Source organism: Bombina bombina, chromosome 4 (assembly GCF_027579735.1).
Source record: "Bombina bombina isolate aBomBom1 chromosome 4, aBomBom1.pri, whole genome shotgun sequence".
Classification (NCBI taxonomy): domain Eukaryota; kingdom Metazoa; phylum Chordata; class Amphibia; order Anura; family Bombinatoridae; genus Bombina; species Bombina bombina.
Genome location: NC_069502.1, coordinates 521,153,591 through 521,176,301, shown reverse-complemented (window position 1 = coordinate 521,176,301; position 22,711 = coordinate 521,153,591). Strand labels below are relative to the sequence as shown.

Below are 22,711 nucleotides of genomic sequence, written 5' to 3'. Positions count from 1 at the left end.
TCTGTTTGAGACTAAGAAAATGGCTTACCGGTCCCCATGAGGGCAAATGACAGCCTTCCAGCATTACACAGTCTTGTTAGAAATATGGCTAGTCATACCTTAAGCAGAAAAGTCTGCTAACTGTTTCCCCCAACTGAAGTTACTTCATCTCAACAGTCCTATGTGGAAACAGCAAACGATTTTAGTTACTGTCTGCTAAAATCATCTTCCTCTCACAAACAGAATTCTTCATCTTTTTCTGTTTCAGAGTAAATAGTACATACCAGCACTATTTTAAAATAACAAACTCTTGATAGTAGAATAAAAAAAACTACAACTAAACACCACATACTCTTAACCATCTCCGTGGAGATGTTGCCTGTGCAACGGCAAAGAGAATGACTGGGGTGGGCGGAGCCTAGGAGGGACTATATGGCCAGCTTTGCTGGGACTCTTTGCCATTTCCTGTTGGGGAAGAGATATTCCCACAAGTAAGGATGACGCCGTGGACCGGACACACCAATGTTGGAGAAAAAGGTATCATAGAGAGGTATTGATGTGTATGTAGTATGTGCGACCATGTATTAAATGTCTTTTTATTATAGGGTAAACTTTAGTTAAGGGTGGGTGATTTGCTTTTGGCTGCCAACAATATACACCAAGTTGAACAGAATTAGTAAGATCATGCTCCAAGGTCTTCCAAAGTTTATCATGATCTAGGGGAAGTGTACACCAGTCCACGATCCTTCTCAAAAACACTGCCTCTCTATATTTGGATAAATATGGTACCCCTAGTCCCCCAAGTTTTTTCGGGAGGTAGAGGGTAGCCCTGGCGACTCTAGGCGGACGCTTCCTCCAAATATATGAATTCATTACCGTTTGCAGCTTGGATAGATATGTCTCTGGAAGTGGTATGGGAAGGGTTTGGAATAGGTAAAGTATTTTAGGAAGAATGGTCATTTTGGCCACCCCTATTCTACCTAGCCAGGATATTTTTTTATTTAACCACAGTGATGTGTCTTTAGTGATGGTATTTAAAAGAGCTTCATAATTTAGATTGTGTAACTTTTGCGAATCGTTGGAAAGGTGAACGCCCAAATATTTTAGAGAGGACTGTTGTATTAGGTATGGTACTTGTGATTGAAGTGTTTGGATATCTTTGTCGCTCAAATAAATAGGGAGAATTTCCGATTTATGTTGATTAACTAGATAGTTAGAGCAGGCGCCAAATCTCTCCATGGAGCTCTGTATCGCAGAGAGAGAAGTATTCGGGTGGGTTAGTGTTAACAGTAGATCGTCAGCATATAGTGCTAATTTATAATGGGTCAAATTTATAGTTAGTCCATGTATGCTAAGGTTACTGCGTAATTTTGTGGCCAGGATTTCCATAGAAAGTACAAATAATAGGGGGGATAGTGGGCAACCTTGTCTAGTACCATTTGAAATTTGAAAAGGGGTAGATAGGAAGCCTTTCACTTTGATTTTGGCCGTCGGTTTTGTATAAAGAGCGAATATTTTCCGGATAAAACTGTCAGGGAAGCCGAATTTCTGTAGGGTAAGATTTAGAAAGGTCCAGTGTAGTCTGTCAAAAGCTTTTTCAGCGCCCGTCGAAAGTAAGATAAAGGGGATGTTATGATTTGCCGCATATTGTATTAGGTGAAGTACTTTCACAGTATTATCTTTAGCCTCTCTCTGCGGCACAAAGCCCACCTGGTCCGGGTGTATAAGCAAGGGTAATATTTTATTAATACTGGTAGCTAGTATTTTCGCGTAGATCTTGATATCTATATTCAAGAGGGAGATCGGGCGGTAATTGGAAGGAATAGTCGGATCTTTAAATGGTTTCGGCAGAACTGTTACTATTGCTTCAAGCATGGAGGGGGTAAATCCTATTTCTCATCAATATGGTTAAAAATGGAAAGTAGGTGAGGTATTAAAAGGTGCTTACATTTTTTATAGTAGGAGCCTGTAAGACCATCTGGGCCATGGCTTTTCCCTAGCTTTAATGAGTGAATTGCAGCCTCAATTTCTTCAGATTTAATTGGCGAGGTGAGAAATTCTAGTTCGTCTTTTGGGATAGTAGGTAAATCTATAGGGTCAAGATATTGATGGCAGTGTAACTGATGATCCTCTTTGTTTCTATTAGGTATTAGGTTGCATAAGCTGGAATAATAGTTTCTAAATATCTCTGTCATTCTCTGGGTCTCTACAGTTGGCCTATTGGGGGGATCCTGGAGTGTAGCAATGTAGTGTATAGCTTGTTTCGTTTTTAGTGCTCTAGCCAATAGCTTGCCTGGTTTGTTACCCTATAGGAAAAATCTCTGTTGCAATTTCAGGGCTTGTGCTTGTGCTGAATTATCCAAAAATTTTGTGAGCTTATGTTTGGCTTGGTCTCGTTGGGATTTTAGAGTGTTGTCTTGGGGATTTATTTTGTAGATTCTATCTAGGTGTTGGTAGGTAGTAGTGTGATCTAAATATTGTGTCCTATAATTTTTGCGTTGTGACGATTTGATTTTTATCATCTCTCCCCTCAGGAAACATTTGTGTGCTTCCCAGAGTATGTATGGATCATTACCTGGCGTGTTATTGTTTAAAAAATATTCAGATAAAGATTTCTCTACTTGTTGCAATATCAAGTTGTCTTAACAGTGCGTCGTCTAGACGCCATTGGTATGGTTTAAAGGGAAGAGATGACTGATCAGACCAAGTAATAGGGATAATATCCGTTTGTGTTACTGAAGAAATCGTTGTATGGTCTATGAAAATATAATCTATGCGGGAATGTGAGTGTTTCGGGGCTGAGTAAAAAAGTAAAGTTTTTACTAGTGGGATGTTGGGTGCGCCAAACGTCATGTACCCCCAGAAGTGTTAGGTCATCTTTGATGGATTTAAGTGATCTCTTTGACACCTGAGAGAGTGTTGTGGAGCTGTCTAGTAGAGGGTTTAATGGTGTATTGAAATCTCCTCCGATAACAAGTGAGCCCTTGCAAAATGCTAGAACATCACTGAAGAACTAACGGAAGGACGCCTGGCGAGTGTTTGGGGCATATATATTCACTAATGTGACTGGCTTCCCATGTAGTAGACCCAACAAGGCCAGATATCTCCCCTCATTGTCTCTCTCTACTTGTTGTAGATGAAATGGTAAAGATTTGTGGATTAATATACTAACTCCTGAGATCTTTTTTAGTGGAATGGCTGCTATGATAGTGGATAGGATATGTGGTTGCAAAGAAACTGGGCTCCTGTCCTGCTAAGTAGTGTGTTTCTTGCAAAAATAGGACGTCAATTTGCTTGTGGTCAATGTCCATGAATGCTATATGTCTCTTACGGGGTATGTTGAACCCTTTTACGTTCTGTGTCATTAACTTAATCGGTTTCATGTCTGTCTTGTCACCACTAATGTTGTCGGTGGATATAGGGGGGATATTTGTGGAGATATATTAGCTCTCGTCTGGTTGTCAGAGCATATGTGCAAAGAAAGCCTGAACACAGGGTTGCTAGACCAATATGAATGCAATGTGATAAGTCGCTGCTTTTGGTGGCAGTTGACAACAAATAAACAACATATTAACAAAAACAGTAATAATAACTAACATAAACAAGTAACTTGACATTGTATGTCACACAATGGGGGAATATGGCCTATCCCATTTTAAACTTCTAAAATAACAGTTAAAGGACAAATTTCCATATTTAGGCTATCAGACAGTATAGAACTGGAGGTAACATTCATAAAATAGTTCAGTCTCAGTTACTGCAAGGCCCGTGTGTAAAAAGAGGGCTTAAAGTTCAACACAAATTACACACGAACAGAATATGAAATTATCTCACCCATCTGCTGAGTTAAGTCTCTCTGGAGCTATTGGTATGCAAGGTATCCTGAGTTTTCTTACTTTTCTTGGCCTGTTGTTGCTGCCATGGTATTTAGACAAGCAGGACCAGCACTCACTTAATCCTTAATTTTTCCAGTAATTCGAGTTGGTGCACACCAGGGGGACTCCCCTAACCAAAGTCCAGTGACAAGTATAATAAAACAAAACACTGGTGGCACTCAAAAAATGGCAACAGTGCCTTTATTACAGAGCAACGTTTCGGGGCTCCTGCCCCTTTATCAAGCTAACATATTAGAAGAAAAAACACACATTTATGTACATAGGAGACCAATCACAAACTCAGAGGGAGGGGTCACACACCTGTTAAGGTCTCACCTGACCTAACAAATAAGTGAGTAATTCTCACATAGTCAAAATTTTAACCCCTTCAGAACCTCATGTGAAAAAGACTTAATTTAAAAACAGATGCAGCAAGTTGCTATATAAACTATGCTATATGGCTAAATATTTGGCTACATGTAAAATATCCATAGTGTATTGATCAACTAGAACAAAAACACAATGAACAGAGGCCTTAAATAAAAGGAAGTAAATCAAATTCCCTATTTAATCCCTTGGGGTGCATAGGATCTAACTTCCAGATCCATCTGGCCTCCCTATATAGGAGGTCCTTAATCCTATCACCCCCTCTAATCTGTGTAGGGGCCTGGTCTATTACCATGTATCTGAGCTGGTTGATTTGGTGGCCTTTCTCAATGAAATGTGCATGTACAGGGAGGTTAGCAGTTTTCTCATTTCTAATCGTGGATTTATGTTGGCATATGCGGTCCTTGACCCGTTGGGTCGTCTCACCAACATATAACAGCCAATATATGACTATGTGAGAATTACTCACTTATTTGTTAGGTCAGGTGAGACCTTAACAGGTGTGTGACCCCTCCCTCTGAGTTTGTGATTGGTCTCCTATGTACATAAATGTGTGTTTTTTCTTCATATATGTTAGCTTGATAAAGGGGCAGGAGCCCCGAAACGTTGCTCTGTAATAAAGGCACTGTTGCCATTTTTTGAGTGCCAGCAGTGTGTTGTTTTATTATATTTGTCACTGGACTTTGGTTAGGGGAGTCCCCCTGGTGTGCACCAACTCAAATTACTGGAAAAATTAAGGATTAAGTGAGTGCTGGTCCTGCTTGTCTAAATATCAGTATTTTCCCTTTCAAGGAATACAGCACCTCATATTGTTGTTTCTGGATTACTTTTTGTATACAGCAGTTGCCTAAAGATAATTACACCATGGCCTGTGAAACAGGCAGCTTTTCTTACACAGATGAAGAGGCAGCACAGATTGCTACCCTGACCCTGGGACCAAGGGAATTTCTGACTGCCCCGGATAAAGATTTACAAAAGCGGGAGTTGGAGAAACTTATGAAAAGGCAAGTGAATTTACAACTGCATGCCTCTACTTTGGCTGAGTATTAAAAAGTTAAACGTATCCCCCGAGGTATGAGGTCCCCCCTCCAACCCACCTTCTTCTCAGAGAACCCAGAGTTTTGTACGAAATATCAACAAATTCTGAACAAAAATTCCATGGACCTCATGATTCTTAACATTGAATTCTCTAACCGTGAACTGCAGGAGCTGTCTGGGAAAATAGAAGTACAAAATAATAAGCTACAGGACACGATGGGCGAGGAAGAGTTCCAGCGTACTCACCAGGAGGTGGTCGAAGGGGTTAATTCGGCTAAGGCAGAGATAGAGGAACGGAAAAGACGGAAGTTCCGACGCCACGAACAGGATTACACTTCCGGTAATGTGTATAGATGGACTTGCCCACGGAGACGTCCGACGCAAACAGGCTCAAGATGGATGACGTCACGTAATCAGAAGGCGACGGATAGTGATACGAGTACCGACAGCTCCGGCGCAGCACATGCATCAGTTGCCGGTGAAGGCACATCAAGTTCTTTTTTATCAGGAACAATGGGGCCAAACGACAGAGGAGGTACAACACGAGAAGGGGCGGCAGACGGAGGAGGAGGAGGAATGGGGACCCGACTGAAAACAAAGTCCAAACTAAAGAGGTAAATGTAATTAACTTGTCCTCATATGCATTGTCTACAGATGAAGTAACAGTACTGAATATGGGCTTATCTTTTTGCCCCACCACCACTCCTGACTCATTTTCCATCATGACAGATCTGACACGTTTCTTTAGGGGACTACGTCTTAAGGCATTCTTTAACAATCCAAATAGGCAGTCCTTTACACAAAATATACGGGACATTCATAATGAAGGTGCTTTTGATTTAACTCCCTTGGGTCTGCACTCAAAAAGTTCCTTTAACCCTTCAGGGGACAATGTGGCTGTTGAGACTTTCATTAAACTTGTGGACACCGACTTTAAGAAATTAATCAGTAATCACAAAGATGACAATAGACACAATTTGAGCAAAAATCTATACCAAGCACTCACAACCCTACAAAATAACAAAACTCTCACCATTAAGCCCGCCGATAAGGGCGGTGCGGTGGTTGTAATGGACACAGTGAAGTACAAAAAGGAAATTATGCGACAGCTTGATGATGAAACCACTTATATGAAACTGGACTGTGACCCCACTAACAGTGTCCACTAAGATTTGAAGAGAATGTTAGATATGGGTTAAACTAATGAATTGTCAACAAAGAAATTGTATGATTTTTTGCTTCCTGATCATCCTATTGTGCCTGTGTTTTACGTGGTGCCAAAAGTCCACAAGTGTTTGATAGATCCCCCAGGGAGACCCATTGTGGCTGGGATAAACTCCCTGCTTAGTCCCACAGCCCAGTTTTTGGATAAGGTTTTATCCCCTATGGTTACTCAAGGAAAATCATATATTAGGGACACAGGTCACTTCATTGAATGTATCTCTAAGTTTAAATCACTGGGAGATGATGTTATTCTTTCCACATGGGATGTAAATTCTTTATATACTGTCATACCGCATAGTATGGGGATTAATTGTATTAGCAATACACTAGCCAAGCATGGTCAACATAGTCGACAACAACAAGAATGGCTTATCCAGTTGTTGGACCTGGTATTGACCAATAACTTCTTTTTGCATGACAAGCAGTTTTACATGCAAAAGAATGGGACGGCTATGGGGTCCAATGTGGCCCCAGCCTATGTCTGTTTGGTCATGGACCACATTGAAGAAAGAGTAGTTTACAATGACCCCTTGTTCAAGGAGCATTGTCAGACCAACATTGAGAATGCTGTTCCTTTCCTAAAATTCAGCTGCAAACATGATTGCCACAAGGTGGAGTTTCTGGACACTACTGTCCTCAAACAGAATGGGTCCTTAACTACTGATTTATTTGTGAAGCCCACAGACCGCAATACCTTATTGCATTGTACCAGTTTTCACCTCCCTAAGGTGTTTGACAGTGTCCAAAAATCCCAATTAATGAGGGTGGACAGAATAGTCACAGACCAAAAGAAAACAGCCAGATTTGCAGAGATGAAAAATAAATTTATCCAAAGGGGTTATGATAGTCAGCAATTAGATATAGTAGAACAATCTATTAAAAGTCTCCATAAGTCACATACTATATCTGCTAATAAAATAATGAATTTTGTTACATCTTATAACACCATGAGCCAAAAAGTGTTCAATATTATCAAGAGGAATTGTCCTTTACTTAAGGAAGCTTGTCCAGAAATTGAAGAATTCCAGATTATCCCTAGAGCAGCTTATCGTAGGGGTAAGACCATAGGTAAAAGGCTGGTTAGAGCCATGTCTAGTTCTGATGCCACTAGAAGAGGAGATCAGAGATTCCTTGGTAAACCGAAGGAGGGCACATTCCCCTGCCTAGGTTGTGGCCAATGTGGAAATGTCATAAAGGGTGGTAGCATCTCTCATCCATACACAGGGGAAAAATTCTCAATTAAAGGGTATTACACATGTAATTATACACATGTGGTGTATGCGTTAAAGTGCCCATGTGGGCTGTTATATGTTGGCGAGACGACCCAACGGGTCAAAGACCGCATATGCCAACATAAATCCACGATTAGAAATGAGAAAACTGCTAACCTCCCTGTACCTGCACATTTCATTGAGAAAGGCCACCAAATCAACCAGCTCAGATACATGGTAATAGACCAGGCCCCTACACAGATTAGAGGGGGTGATAGGATTAAGGACCTCCTATATAGGGAGGCCAGATGGATCTGGAAGTTAGATACTATGCACCCCAAGGGATTAAATAGGGAATTTGATTTACTTCCTTTTATTTAAGGCCTCTGTTCATTTTGTTTTTGTTCTAGTTGATCAATACACTATGGATATTTTACATGTAGCCAAATATTTAGCCATATAGCATAGTTTATATAGCAACTTGCTGCATCTGTTTTTAAATGGAGTCTTTTTCACATGAGGTTCTGAAGGGGTTAACATTTTGACTATGTGACAATTACTCACTTATTTGTTAGGTCAGGTGAGACCTTAACAGGTGTGTGACCCCTCCCTCTGAGTTTGTGATTGGTCTCCTATGTACATAAATGTGTGTTTTTTCTTCATATATGTTAGCTTGATAAAGGGGCAGGAGCCCCAAAACGTTGCTGCCATGGTAGTCTGGGAGGCCTTAATGAATTTACTGTGTTCGTAGATACAGTTTCTTCTCCTAATGTCGTGGGTAGAGGAGGATCAATCCCCAAGGCGGCACACAGTTCCGATGTTTCGTCAGGTGTCTTGCATATGTGTTTAGTACCTTTATAGGAGATGTTGAGGAAGCAGGGGAACCCCCAGCGGTATGGGATCCCTTTCGCTCTAAGCAAAGTTGTCAATGGTTGGAATTCTTTACGTCTCTGCAGAGTACGAGGCGCTAGGTCAGCAAAGATCTGCAGGTGACAGTTCTGAAAGTTAATGTCTTTGAGTTGTCTTGCGGCCCTGAGAATTTCTTCTTTGGTTTGGTAATTTTTCAATTTTAAAACTATATCACGTGGGGGGTGCTTGTTCCGAAGGCTTTGGCCTGAATGCCCTATGGGCTCTGTCCATTGATGTGTCTATATTAGATGAAGGACCCAGGAGGAAGGAGAAGAGACCTTGGAGAAATTCAGGAATAGTATTCGGCAAAATCGTTTCTGGGACCCCTCTGATACAGAGGTTTTGGCGGCGTTCCCTATTCTCCAGATCTTCTAACTTATCTTGTAATTGTGTGATTAGTAGGTCATGCGCCTGGGCTGTAGTTTGTAAAGTGGAAATCTCAGTTTGGTTAAAATCATTTTCATCCTCCAAAGCCTCCACCCTATTACCAATTTCTGTCATATCCTTTCTAAGACTCGCCAATTCTTCTTTAATGCAATCTCGTACCTTGACCACAATATTGTCAAGGTCACTTTTAGATGGGATGGTAGCCAAGAAGGCCTTGGAAAGCTGAATTGGTTCTTCTGTATTGCTGTCTTCACTTTCTGACGGTGACATCTCAGACCGCTGTGGTGTGGTATGGTCTGATGTGGCAGATTGTTAGTTCTCAGAAAGCTTAAAGAAAGAGCTTACAGTGTTACGTGTTGCTGTGTGCTTTTTTGCATCTTTTCCTGACTTTGTTATCTTTTTGGCGACATTTTTAAGGTACAAATCAATATATATCTTGCTTTCCACAACACTCCAAACACTCTTCAGCAAACTTGTATTTTATTGCAATAAATAACACCTTTATTACTATGATATGTGTGAGTATGGAATCCTCCCTCACTATAACAAATTTGAGCTGTGATTATATCCACTTGTCAGCGTTATATCTGTGTGCTGAGTAACAGGCAGGATACCCCTATAAGGTCATATTAGCAAGTTGGTATAACGGGTCTCTTCTATAGAGGCATGGGCAATACGGTATTATAGGTGTTTCTATACCTCTATCATGTTTTATATGCCCTGTTAGACAGTAGATCCTTTATAACTGGCTATAGTCTGTGTAATTAATGCCCCGCAATTTTGGCAATTGAAAAAACATCCTGCTTGATCCGGGCATTTGTTAAGGTTGGATGCGTGCCCATTAAAGTTCACATTCAAACTCTGCAGTTCCGGGTATTGCCCTGTATGAAGTCGATTCTGTGTTACTCACATTGAGGCTGCAAAGATGGCGGCCGCGGTGTAGGCCTTAACACAGAGTTATTCAAGATTGCAGATGGTATTGATTGGGGCCGTAACCGCTTCGTCCACCATCTGTCCTGAGTACAATCCGGGATGAAGTATCGACTGCAGGTCGCTATATGTCCAATTTAATATGTGGTTTCAGGCATCGGCTCCTGGAGCTCACATTAATGTGTGCCCATACCTCACGCCAGCCGGCTCCGCCCCCATGTATCATTGTTTTTATAAATAAAATCTTGTCTTAAGCTTAATTAGCGTTTCTCTTAATATTTGATTTATTATTATTTTAGCACTGCTATTTACAGGAGCAGTATAAGAGAAGTCTGACATAATTTATTCCATTCTTAACACTGCTGTTTGAATAAAAGAACAAATATCAGGAAGTTTTGCCTCGGGGGATGCCAGTGACATCTGGGTCAGTTGGTGAATGCCTCAGTGGATATAGCACAGTTGGCAATTCCTAATCTCTGTTATGCTGGTAAAAAAAGGTCTTTGTTGGGCACCATACTTAACCTACACTTTCCACTACATACCTGGAGAGTAGGAGAGGGATTAAGTATAACATTTAAGATGCTATTATAGCAGCACTTATATCAGTATATACAGGTAGTTTAGTTATAGTTAATAAAAATACTATAATATTAACTATTTTTGCTCTGTCAGAGAGTAGCCCTTTATTTATGTAGCCTTACTCAGTTAGTGGTAATTACTTAACATAATGTGTCTTAAAGACCTTAAAATTACTTCTTTTGCACATATCACTAATTGTAGAATGTCCCAGAATAAAGAGCAAGAATAGTATAAACCCAGTAAGGGCTCATGTTTCCTGCTATAATATGATCGTAAACAAATATAGCATATAGCATGCTCCTATAGCAACACCTGAAGGCTTCCTGTTTGATATATTTGTTTAATATCATCGATATAAGGTTATACTCTGATAATTTATACATGGTCAGAAACCAAATAATGATATGCATTGTTTTATATATATCAACATAGGTCTTGGCATAAGGAAGTGCATAATCAGTGGGCTAATATTTTAACATTTTCTCTTAATCATAGCCTTTATTGCTTTACTTTGCAGAAACCACACACTTTACCATATATATATATATATATATATATATATATATATATATATATATTAGACATGAAAGTAACCTCTTTTGCCCATACCACCTTTTTTTCTGGACTGTTCCAGGTTGAAAAACATAATTTATGTAAGAACTTACCTGATAAATTCATTTCTTTCATATTAGCAAGAGTCCATGAGCTAGTGACGTATGGGATATACATTCCTACCAGGAGGGGCAAAGTTTCCCAAACCTCAAAATGCCTATAAATACACCCCTCACCACACCCACAAATCAGTTTAACGCATAGCCAAGAAGTGGGGTGATAAGACAAAAGTGCGAAAGCATAAAAAATAAGGAATTGGAAAAATTGTGATTTATACAAAAAATCATAACCACCACAAAAAAGGGTGGGCCTCATGGACTCTTGCTAATATGAAAGAAATTAATTTATCAGGTAAGTTCTTACATAAATTATGTTTTCTTTCATGTAATTAGCAAGAGTCCATGAGCTAGTGACGTATGGGATAATGACTACCCAAGATGTGGATCTTCCACGCAAGAGTCACTAGAGAGGGAGGGATAAAATAAAGACAGCCAATTCCGCTGAAAATAATCCACACCCAAAACAAAGTTTAAATCTTATAATGAAAAAAACTGAAATTATAAGCAGAAGAATCAAACTGAAACAGCTGCCTGAAGTACTTTTCTACCAAAAACTGCTTCAGAAGAAGAAAACACATCAAAATGGTAGAATTTAGTAAAAGTATGCAAAGAAGACCAAGTTGCTGCTTTGCAAATCTGATCAACCGAAGCTTCATTCCTAAACGCCCAGGAAGTAGAAACTGACCTATTTGAATGAGCTGTAATCCTTTGAGGCGGAGATTTACCCGACTCGACATAAGCATGATGAATTAAAGATTTCAACCAAGATGCCAAAGAAATGACAGAGGCCTTCTGACCTTTCCTAGAACCGGAAAAGATAACAAATAGACTAGAAGTCTTTCGGAAACTTTTAGTAGCTTCAACATAATATTTCAAAGCTCTAACTACATCCAAAGAATGCAATGATCTCTCCTTAGAATTCTTAGGATTAGGACACAATGAAGGAACCACAATGATTGATTTGTGGGTGTGGTGAGGGGTGTATTTATAGGCATTTTGAGGTTTGGGAAACTTTGCCCCTCCTGGTAGGAATGTATATCCCCATACGTCACTAGCTCATGGACTCTTGCTAATTACATGAAAGAAATCAAGAGTATTACAATACATGAAATGGCTCTCCTGTATTATATCATAATATGATGTGTAAGTTTTCTTATGATGACATTTGCTTTTGCTTTTTTTTATTGTATTTCAAAATGTGACATTATTGCTTTATTGTAAAAATTATTGTTATTCTGCCTTGTTAAGGCCCAAGAGTGGCCTTAGCCTTGCTAGTTAGTTTACCTCCATTAACCTACCATACACAGGTCCAAGAGTGGCCTCTTGATTTCACAGGAGGTCTATACAAAAAGGAGGTTTCAGCCTAACCTTTAGTTGACTGACTTGTAATTGTAGTAATGATGCTATTTTATTTGGAGAAGTATTTCTGACTTTGTTTCTTTTGTGGCATGGTAAATGCTATTTGTATTGTATTCCTAAAAAGTCCAATAAAGTAATTATGCAATTTAAAAATAAAATGTATCTGTTGTATTGTATTTATTTTTCATGTACACTTTACAGATTGAATTTAAAATTAAATAGCAGTGAGACATGGAAGGTAAACAAGAAAAAGTTACACATTAGAATGTTGGGGGGGGGGGGGGGAAACAAATTTTGAAATTTCACAGTGGGAGCCAAAATCTCTAGAAACGGCCCTGAATGGATATACTATGAGACTCAGCGTTTTCCTTTCCTCACCTCATAGAAGATGGAGCCATCTGGAAGAAGACCTCCGCAGAACTTCAGGAATGGTGAGTACCTATTTGGGGCTTAGTCTTAGGCTTTTTTGTTTTGGGGTGGCTTTTTTTTAGATCAGGTTTTTTGTGGCTGTAAAAGAGCCGATTGGCATTTTAAGGGCAGTAAAAGAGCTGAATGCTCTTTTAAGGGCAATGCCCATACAAATGCCCCTTTAGGGGCAATGGGTAGTTTAGGTTTTTTTAGTGTTAGGTTTTTATTTTGGGGGTTTGGTTGGTGGGTGGGGTTTACTGTTAGAGGGGACTTAGTATTTTTTAAATGTAAAATAACTGTTTAACTTAGGGGGAGTTTTTATTTTGGGGGGGATTTTTTATTTTTATAGGGGTATTAGTTCAGGTTTACATTTTTGGTAGCTTTGTTATTTTTTTCTGTAATTTTACATTTTTTTTTTTATTTTTTGTAACATTAGCTTGGGGGTTGTATTTTTGAAAAAATAGACTGCCCTCTGGGCAGGCTTATCTCCTAGTAGAGTATAAAGTTGAACCAACAGGAGGCGGCTAGGGACCGGTTCCTGCGATAGCTGTGGCAGGCCTGTGACTAACTTATTGTGCCACTACCTATACTCCAAAGACAACCCTTGTCCAAACAGTAGCTTTCTGAGGGGAACTAGGCTTCAAATCGGTCTGAGCAACCACCTAGAGCACCTCCATTCTTCACCTTCCTCCTGCGAAGGCAAAGACAATATTAGTTTTCAGTAAGGTGGAAGGGGTTTTAGGGGGTCTTGGAATTTTGGGATCTTTGCCTCCTCCTAATGGTCAGGAGTATAATTCCAATGAGTTATGGAATGATAATTCACCACTTTTATGCAAGAAATAGACTCAGCATATGAGGTACATAGCTTAAAGGGGGAGCGGGGGGCAGGAGGAACATCAGTCCCTAAAAAAATATGACAGGACGCGTCCCCTGTATAGAATTTGCAATATGTTCAGCACAAGAATTACACAGTTGAGTAGGGGGCATAAATTGACAGTTTTGCACAAAATACAAAAGATAAATGTGGCCCTCAGATCTTCCCTCAGACCTCCTAACTAATGCTCCAGGACCAAAAGCTACCCCATGGGAATGAAAGAAAAGTATAATATAACAGTAAATATAAATGTCAAAAGCTTTTAAACCAACACTTGCAGAATATAAAAAAGGTTGTTAATTTGAACTATTAAAGGACAAAACAAAGTACTAAACATTCTACAAAAACTTACCTTCTTTAAAATCTTCCAGAGCTTGCTCTCGATCACACTGCTCTCTATTTCCATGTAGGGACTGCACAGGAATTCCCTGTAGACTAAAATCACTTGACAAATCATCCGCACTGGAATTAAACAATATATATGCTAATTAAAAAGTACCCTGGAAAAACTTAAATTAAAAGAAAGAGTACAGAGTTTGCCTGAAATGTCCTTTTAAAATTGAAGTATCAATTACCCCCCCCCCACCCCCACTGGATACATTTTAATACATATTAAATTGTTACAAATAAGGCATGGAATTATGATATACTAAGAGTGTTCCTATAAAACATTCAAAAACATTGTTTGAGATTTTGTTTCATAACATACATATTACATTTCCAGTAGCACACACAGCAATGATTTCTCATGTCTGAACAGATGTGCAATCACCAGATGTAAAACCACCTGTAAACAACTGAAAAACAAATGTATTATTACCTGATAAATTAATTTCTTTCATGGTGGTGAGAGTCCCTGATTCCTTACTGTTAGGAATTAATCACCTGACCACCAGAAGGAGGCAAATAAACCCTACACCAAGAGCTTTAATATGCCCCCTATTTACTGGTACCTCCCAGTCTATTGTATAACAAAGAAAACAGGAGAAAGAAGTAGCAAAGACAGAAGGGTAAAGAGGTGCCAACTGAAACTGCAATCTAGTAAAACAAAAATATTGGATGCGTTAGTGGACTTTGACCACCAAGAAAGAAATTAATTTATCAGGTAATCATAAATTATGTTTTATTTCTTAAGGTGGGTATAGTCCACAAATTATTACTGTTAGAAACAAATACCAAAGCTCTAGAGTCCACAAAAATGGGTGGGGCAAAAAGGAAAAAAAGGCAGGCACTTATTTACTAGAAAGCACAGCCTGAGAAACCTTCCTGCCAAAACCTGCCTCAGCTTAGGCGAATACAGCAAAATGAGAAAATATAGTAAATTTATGCAACAATGACCAAGTTGCAGTCTTGCAAATTTGATCTACTGAAGCCTCCTTTGTGAAAACCCAAGAAGTAGACACAGAACGAGTTGAGTGATCTGTAATATGTAACAAGTGGAGTATACCAAACCTCCAAGTAAGCCTTATGAATTAGACTCTTTAACCAAGAAGCTATAAGTAACCAACGTAGCCTTCTAGCCCTACATTTTTTTCTGAGAACCTGACAAATAAGTTTGCTAGTCAGAGCTTTGAAGTTTTATATCCAAGCTACTAAGGATTTCGACAATCTTCAAACTCATAATATTCTTAAAACCAATTTATGATTACATAAAGGAGTTATATGATTGATAACTAGTCTGATTCTAAACAGAGCATGTACAAGAGCTTTAATATATGTAAGACAAGCCAATTTACTATGTAGTAGGACAGAAAAAGCAGAAATATGACTCTTCAAAGTGCTGGGCGATAAATCCTTGTGTAATCCATCTTGGAGAAATATCAAAATATTGGGAATCTTAAAGGAATGCCACAAACAACCCCGTTCCATACACCAAGAAAGACGAAATTTCTAAACCTTGTTGTAAATCGAGCCTATCTACCACTGAGTCAGAAAAACTAATTTGGAAAATAATAATCAAATCACCATGCAGTCAAACTGAGAGACTGAAGATATAGAAAAAAAGGTAAGGACCTTGAGACAACAGATCTTGCAACTGAGGAGCACTGGACATCTAAACCAGATCAGCATACTAAGATATATGTGGTTAACAGGAGCTATTAGAATTGCAGAAGCAAATGGAGAAAACAGATAAACCAGATGAAATGTCCACAGCACTGTATAATTATTTTCTTTCGCCTAAATTTAGAGTTTGGCGTTAGCCGTCAAAACCAGCGTTAGGGGCTCCCAACGCTGGTTTTGGGCTACCGCTGGTATTTAGAGTCAGTCAGGAAAGGGTCTAACGCTCACTTTGCAGCCGCAACTTTTCCATACCGCAGATCCCCCTACGCTATTTGCGTATCCTATCTTTTCAATGGGATCTTCCTAACGCTGGTATTTAGAGTCTTGGCTGAAGTGAGCGTTAGAAATCTAACGACAAAACTCCAGCTGCAGCAAAAAGCCAGGAGTTAAGAGCTTTCTGGGCTAACGCCGGTTCATAAAGCTCTTAACTACTGTGCTCTAAAGTACACTAACACCCATAAACTACCTATGTACCCCTAAACCAAGGTCCCCCCACATCACCGCCACTCTAATAATTTTTTTAACCCCTAATCTGCCGACCGCACACCGCCGCAACCTACATTATCCCTATGTACCCCTAATATGCTGCCCCTAACATCGCCGACCCCTATATTATATTAACCCCTAATTTGCCGCCCCCAACGTCGCTGCTACCTACCTACAATTATTAACCCCTAATCTGTCAACCGGACCTCACCGCTACTTTAATAAAGTTATTAACCCCTAATCCGCCTCACTCCCGCCTCAATAACCCTATAATAAATAGTATTAACCCCTAATCTGCCCTCCCTAACATCACCGACACCTAACTTCAAGTATTAACCCCTAATCTGCAGACCGGACCTCACCACTACTCTAATAAATTTATTAACCCCTAAAGCTAAGTCTAACCCTAACCCTAACACCCCCCTAAGTTAAATATAATTTAAATCTAACAAAATAAAATAAATCTTATTAAATAAATTATTCCTATTTAAAGCTAAATACTTACCTGTAAAATAAACCCTAATATAGCTACAACATAAATTATAATTATATTGTAGCTATTTTAGGATTAATATTTATTTTACCGGTAACTTTGTATTTATTTTAACCAGGTACAATAGCTATTAAATAGTTAATAACTATTTAATAGCTACCTAGTTAAAATAATTACAAAATTACCTGCAAAATAAATCCTAACCTAAGTTACAATTAAACCTAACACTACACTATCAATAAATTAATTAAATAAAATACCTACAATTATACCTAACACTACACTATCAATAAATTAATTACATAAAATACCTACAACTAAATACAATTAAATAAACTAACTAAAGTACAAAAAATAAAAAAATAATTTACAAACATTAGAAAAATATTACAACAATTTTAAGCTAATTACACCTACTCTAAACCACCTAATAAAATAACAAAGCCCCCCAAAATAAAAAAATTCCCTACCCTTTTCCAAAATAAAAATAGAAAAGCTTTTTTACCTTACCAGCCCTTAAAAGGGCCTTTTGCGGGGCATGCCCCAAAGAATTCTGCTATTTTGCCTGGAAAAAAAACATACAATACCCCCCCCCCCCAACATTACAACCCACCACCCACATACCCCTAATCTAACCCAAACCCCCCTTAAATAAACCTAACACTAAGCCCCTGAAGATCTTCCTACCTTATCTTCACCACGCCGGGTATCAGCTTAAAAATGTTGTAATCTTTTTCTAATGTTTGTAAATATTTTTTTATTTTTTGTAACTAAGTTCTTTTTTTATTTTTTGTACTTTAGTTAGTGTATTTATTTGTAGGTATTTGTATTTAATTTATTTATTGATAGTGTAGTGTTAGGTTTAATTGTAGATAATTGTAGGTATTTTATTTAATTAATTTATTGATAGTGTAGTGTTAGGTTTAATTTTAACTTAGGTTAGGATTTATTTTACAGGTAATTTTGTAATTATTTTAACTAGGTAGCTATTAAATAGTTATTAACTATTTAATAGCTATTGTACCTGGTTAAAATAAATACAAAGTTGCCTGTAAAATAAATATTAATCCTAAAATAGCTACAATATAATTATTATTTATATTGTAGCTATATTAGGGTTTATTTTACAGGTAAGTATTTAGCTTTAAATAGGAATAATTTATTTAATAAGAGTTAATTTATTTTGTTAGATAAAAATTATATTTAACTTAGGGAGGTGTTAGTGCTAGGGTTAGACTTAGCTTTAGGGGTTAATTCATTTATTAGAGTAGCGGTGAGGTCCGGTCGGCAGATTAGGGGTTAATACTTAATGTTAGGTGTCGGCGATGTTAGGGAGGGCAGATTAGGGGTTAATACTATTTATTATAGGGTTATTGAGGCGGGAGTGAGGCGGATTAGGGGTTAATAACTTTATTATAGCAGCGGTGAGGTCAGGTCGGCAGATTAGGGGTTAATAAATGTAGGTAGGTGGCGGCGACGTTGGGGACGGCAGATTAGGGGTTAATAAATATAATATAGGGGTCGGCGGTGTTAGGGGCAGCAGATTAGGGGTACATAGGGATAACGTAGGCGGCGGCGGTGTACGGAGCGGCAAATTAGGGGTAAAAAAATATGCATGGGTCAGCGATAGCAGGGTAGCAGATTGGGGTTAAGAAGTGTAAGGTTAGGGGTGTTTAGACTCTGGGTACATGTTAGGGTGTTAGGTGCAGACATAGGAAACAATGGGGCTGCGTTAGGAGCTGAACGCTGCTTTTTTGCAGGTGTTAGGTTTTTTTTCAGCTCAAAGGCCCCATTGTCTCCTATGGGGATATCGTGCACAAGCACGTTTTTGAAGCTGGCCACGTCCGTAAGCACCGCTGGTATTGAGAGTTGCAGTGGCGGTAAATATGCTATACGCTCCCTTTTTGGAGCCTAACGCAGCCCTTCTGTGAACTCTAAATACCAGCGGTATTTAAAAGGTGCGGGGGGAAAAAACCCAGCGTTAGCTACGCGGGTCGTTACCGACAAAACTCTAAATCTAGCCATTTATCTTTATTTAAATACAGACACCAAAAACAGAATTTATGCTTACCTGATAAATTACTTTCTCTTGTGGTGTATCCAGTCCACGGATTCATCCTTTACTTGTGGGATATTCTCCTTCCTAACAGGAAGTGGCAAAGAGAGCACACAGCAGAGCTGTCCATATAGCTCCCCCTCTAGCTCCACCCCCCAGTCATTCGACCGGAGGTTAGGAAGAAAAAGGAGAAACCATAAGGTGCAGTGGTGACTGTAGTTTAAACAAAAAGATCTACCTGACTTAATAGCCAGGGCGGGCCGTGGACTGGATACACCACAAGAGAAAGTAACTTATCAGGTAAGCATAAATTCTGTTTTCTCTTGTAAGGTGTATCCAGTCCACGGATTCATCCTTACTTGTGGGATACCAATACCAAAGCTTTAGGACACGGATGAAGGGAGGGAACAAGACAGGTACCTTAAACGGAAGGCACCACTGCTTGTAAAACCTTTCTCCCAAAAATAGCCTCCGAAGAAGCAAAAGTATCGAATTTGTAAAATTTGGAAAAGTTATGCAGCGAAGACCAAGTCGCTGCCTTACAAATCTGTTCAACAGAAGCCTTATTTTTAAAAGCCCATGTGGAAGCCACTGCTCTGGTAGAATGAGCAGTAATTGTTTCAGGAGGTTGCTGGCCAGCAGTCTCATAGGCCAGACGGATGATGCTTTTCAGCCAAAAGGAAAGAGAGGTAGCAGTCGCCTTCTGACCTCTCCTTTTACCAGAATAGATGACAAACAATGAAGTTGTTTGTCTGAAATCCTTAGTTGCATGTAAATAGAACTTTAAAGCACGAACCACATCAAGATTGTGTAACAGACGTTCCTTCTTCGAAGAAGGATTAGGACACAGAGAAAGGACAACAATTTCCTGGTTAATATTCTTATTAGACACAACCTTAGGAAGAAAACCGGGTTTGGTACGCAAAACTACCTTATCTGCGTGGAACACCAAGTAAGGTGAGTCACACTGTAAAGCAGATAACTCAAACTCTTCGAGCAGAAGAGATAGCTACCAAAAACAAAACTTTTAAAGATAAAAGTTTAATATCTATGGAATGTAAAGGTTCAAACGGAACCCCTTGCAGAACTGAAAGAACTAAATTCAGACTCCACGGCGGAGCCACAGGTCTATAAACAGGCTTGATTCTGACTAAAGCCTGACTAAACGCTTGAACGTCTGGTACCTCTGCCAGACGTTTGTGTAAAAGAATAGACAAAGAAGATATCTGTCCTTTTAAGGAACTAGCTGATAATCCTTTCTCCAATCCTTCTTGGAGAAAGGACAATATCCTGGGAATCCTAATCTTACTCCATGAGTAACCCTTGGATTCGCACCAACAAAGATATTTTCGCCAAATCTTATGGTAGAAACCACGCTTAGATAGAATTAGGCGTTCAATCTCCAAGCAGTCAGACGCAGAGAAATTAGATTTGGATGTTTGAAAGGACCTTGAAGTAGAAGGTCCTGCCTCATTGGCAGAGTCCATGGTGGAACGGATAACATGTCCACTAGGTCTGCATACCAGGTCCTGCGTGGCCACACAGGCGCTATTAGAATCACCAACGCCCTCTCCTGCTTGATTCTGGCAACCAGACGAGGAAGGAGAGGAAACGGTGGAAACACATAGGCCAGATTGAAGGACCAAGGCGCTGCTAGAGCATCTATCAACGCCGCCTGGGGATCCCGGGACCTGGACCCATAAAGAGGAAGTTTGGCATTCTGACGGGACACCATCAGATCCAATTCTGGAGTGCCCCATCGCTGAATCAGCTGGGCAAATACCTCCGGGTGGAGTTCCCACTCCCCCGGATGAAAAGTCTGATGACTTAGAAAATCCGCTTCCCAGTTGTCTACTCCTGGGATGTGAATTGCTGAGAGGTGGCAAAAGTGATCCTCCGCCTACCTGATTATTTTGGTTACTTCCATCATTGCTAGGGGACTCCTTGTTCCCCCTTGATGGTTGATGTAAGCTACAGTCGTGATGTTGTCCGACTGAAATCTGATGAATTTGGCCGCAGCTAGCTGAGGCCATGCCTGAAGAGCGTTGAATATCGCCCTCAGTTCCAGAATGTTTATCGGGAGAAGAGCTTCTTCCCGAGACCATAAGCCCTAAGCTTTCAGGGAGTCCCAGACAGGACCCCAGCCCAACAGACTGGCATCGGTCGTTACGATGATCCACCCTGGTCTGCAGAAACACATTCCCTGAGCCAGGTGATCCTGAGACAACCACCAGAGAAGAGAATCTCTGGTCCCCTGGTCCAACTGTATTTTAGGAGACAAATCTGCATAATCCCCATTCCACTGTTTGAGCATGCATAGTTGCAGTGGTCTGAGGTGTATCCGTGCAAAAGGGACTATGTCCATTGCCGCTACCATTAATCCGATTGTCTCCATGCACTGAGCTACAGATGGCCGAGGAATGAAATGAAGAGCTCGGCAAGTAGTTAAGAGTTTTAACTTTCTGACCTCCGTCAGAAATATTTTCATTTCTACCGAGTCTATTAGTGTTCCTAGGAAGGGAACTCTTGTGAGGGGTGAGAAGGAACTCTTTTTGATGTTCACCTTCCACCCGTGAGACCTCAGAAAGGCCACTACAATTTCCGTGTGAGACTTGGCTCTTTGGAAAGTTGACGCCTGAATTAAGATGTCGCCTTATTTTGTTTGTTCTTTGTCTTAAAGGATTTGTCCTGAGGGAGAGCATGGCCTTTTCCTCCAGTGATTTCTGAGATAATCTCTTTCAATTCAGGCCCGAAAAGGGTCTTTCCTTTGAAAGGGATGTTCAGCAGTTTGGATTTTGACGACACATCGGCCGACCAAGACATGAGCCATAGCGCCCTGTGCGCCAGAATGGCAAAACCTGAATTCTTTGCCGCTAACTTAGCTAGTTGGAAAGCAGCATTTGTGATAAAAGAATTAGCCAGCTTAAGAGCCTTAATTCTGCCCATAATATCCTCATATGAGGTCTCCCTCTGGAGTGCATCTTCCAGCGCCTCGAACCAGAAAGTAGCTGCAGTAGTTACAGGAACAATGCACGCTATAGGTTGGAGAAGAAAACCTTGAGGAACAAAAATTTTCTTAAGTAGACCCTCTAATTTTTTATCCATAGGGTCTTTAAAAGCACAACTGTTCTCAATTGGTATGATTGTGCGTTTAGCAAGTGAAGAAACCGCCCCCTCCACCTTAGGGACCGTCTGCCACGAGTCCCGCGTGGTGTCAGATATGGGTAACATTTTCTTAAAAACAGGAGGGGGAACAAACGGAATACCTGGTCTATCCCACTCCCTAGTTACTATATCCGCAATCCTCTGAGGGACCGGGAACACATCAGTGTAAACAGGAACTTCTAGGTACTTGTCCATTTTACACAATTTCTCTGGGACCACCAAAGGGTCACAGTCATCCAGAGTAACTAATACCTTCCTGAGTAATAAGCGGAGGTGTTCTAGTTTAAATTTAAAGGCCAATGCATCTGAGTCTGTCTGAGGAGCAACCTTTCCCGAATCGGAAACGTCTCCCTCAGACAGCACATCCCTTGCCCCCATTTCAGAGCGTTGTGAGTGTATATCGTATACGGCTACTAAAGCGTCAGAATGCTCATAATCTGTTCTTAAAACAGAGCTATCACGCTTTGCAGGTAACACGGGCAGCTTAGATAAAAATACTGAGAGGGCTAGGCGTCGCTTGAGCGGGCGTAACTGGTTGTGACACTTGGGTAGAGGTCAACGGCTAACCTCATTACCTTCTGTCTAAGAATCATCTTGGGCCACATTTTTAAGTGCAACA

General features: G+C 39.9%; 1 protein-coding gene across 1 annotated transcript in view; it reads right to left on the bottom strand.

Moving 5' to 3' along the window:
* Positions 1–22,711, bottom strand: part of DDX43 (DEAD-box helicase 43) — a 1,089,992-nt gene that overhangs the window by 200,258 nt on the left and 867,023 nt on the right. Inside the window, exon 14 of the mRNA XM_053712000.1 lies at positions 14,184–14,293. Within this exon, the coding sequence (XP_053567975.1) occupies positions 14,184–14,293 (110 nt within the window). The remainder of the gene's footprint in view (positions 1–14,183; positions 14,294–22,711) is intronic.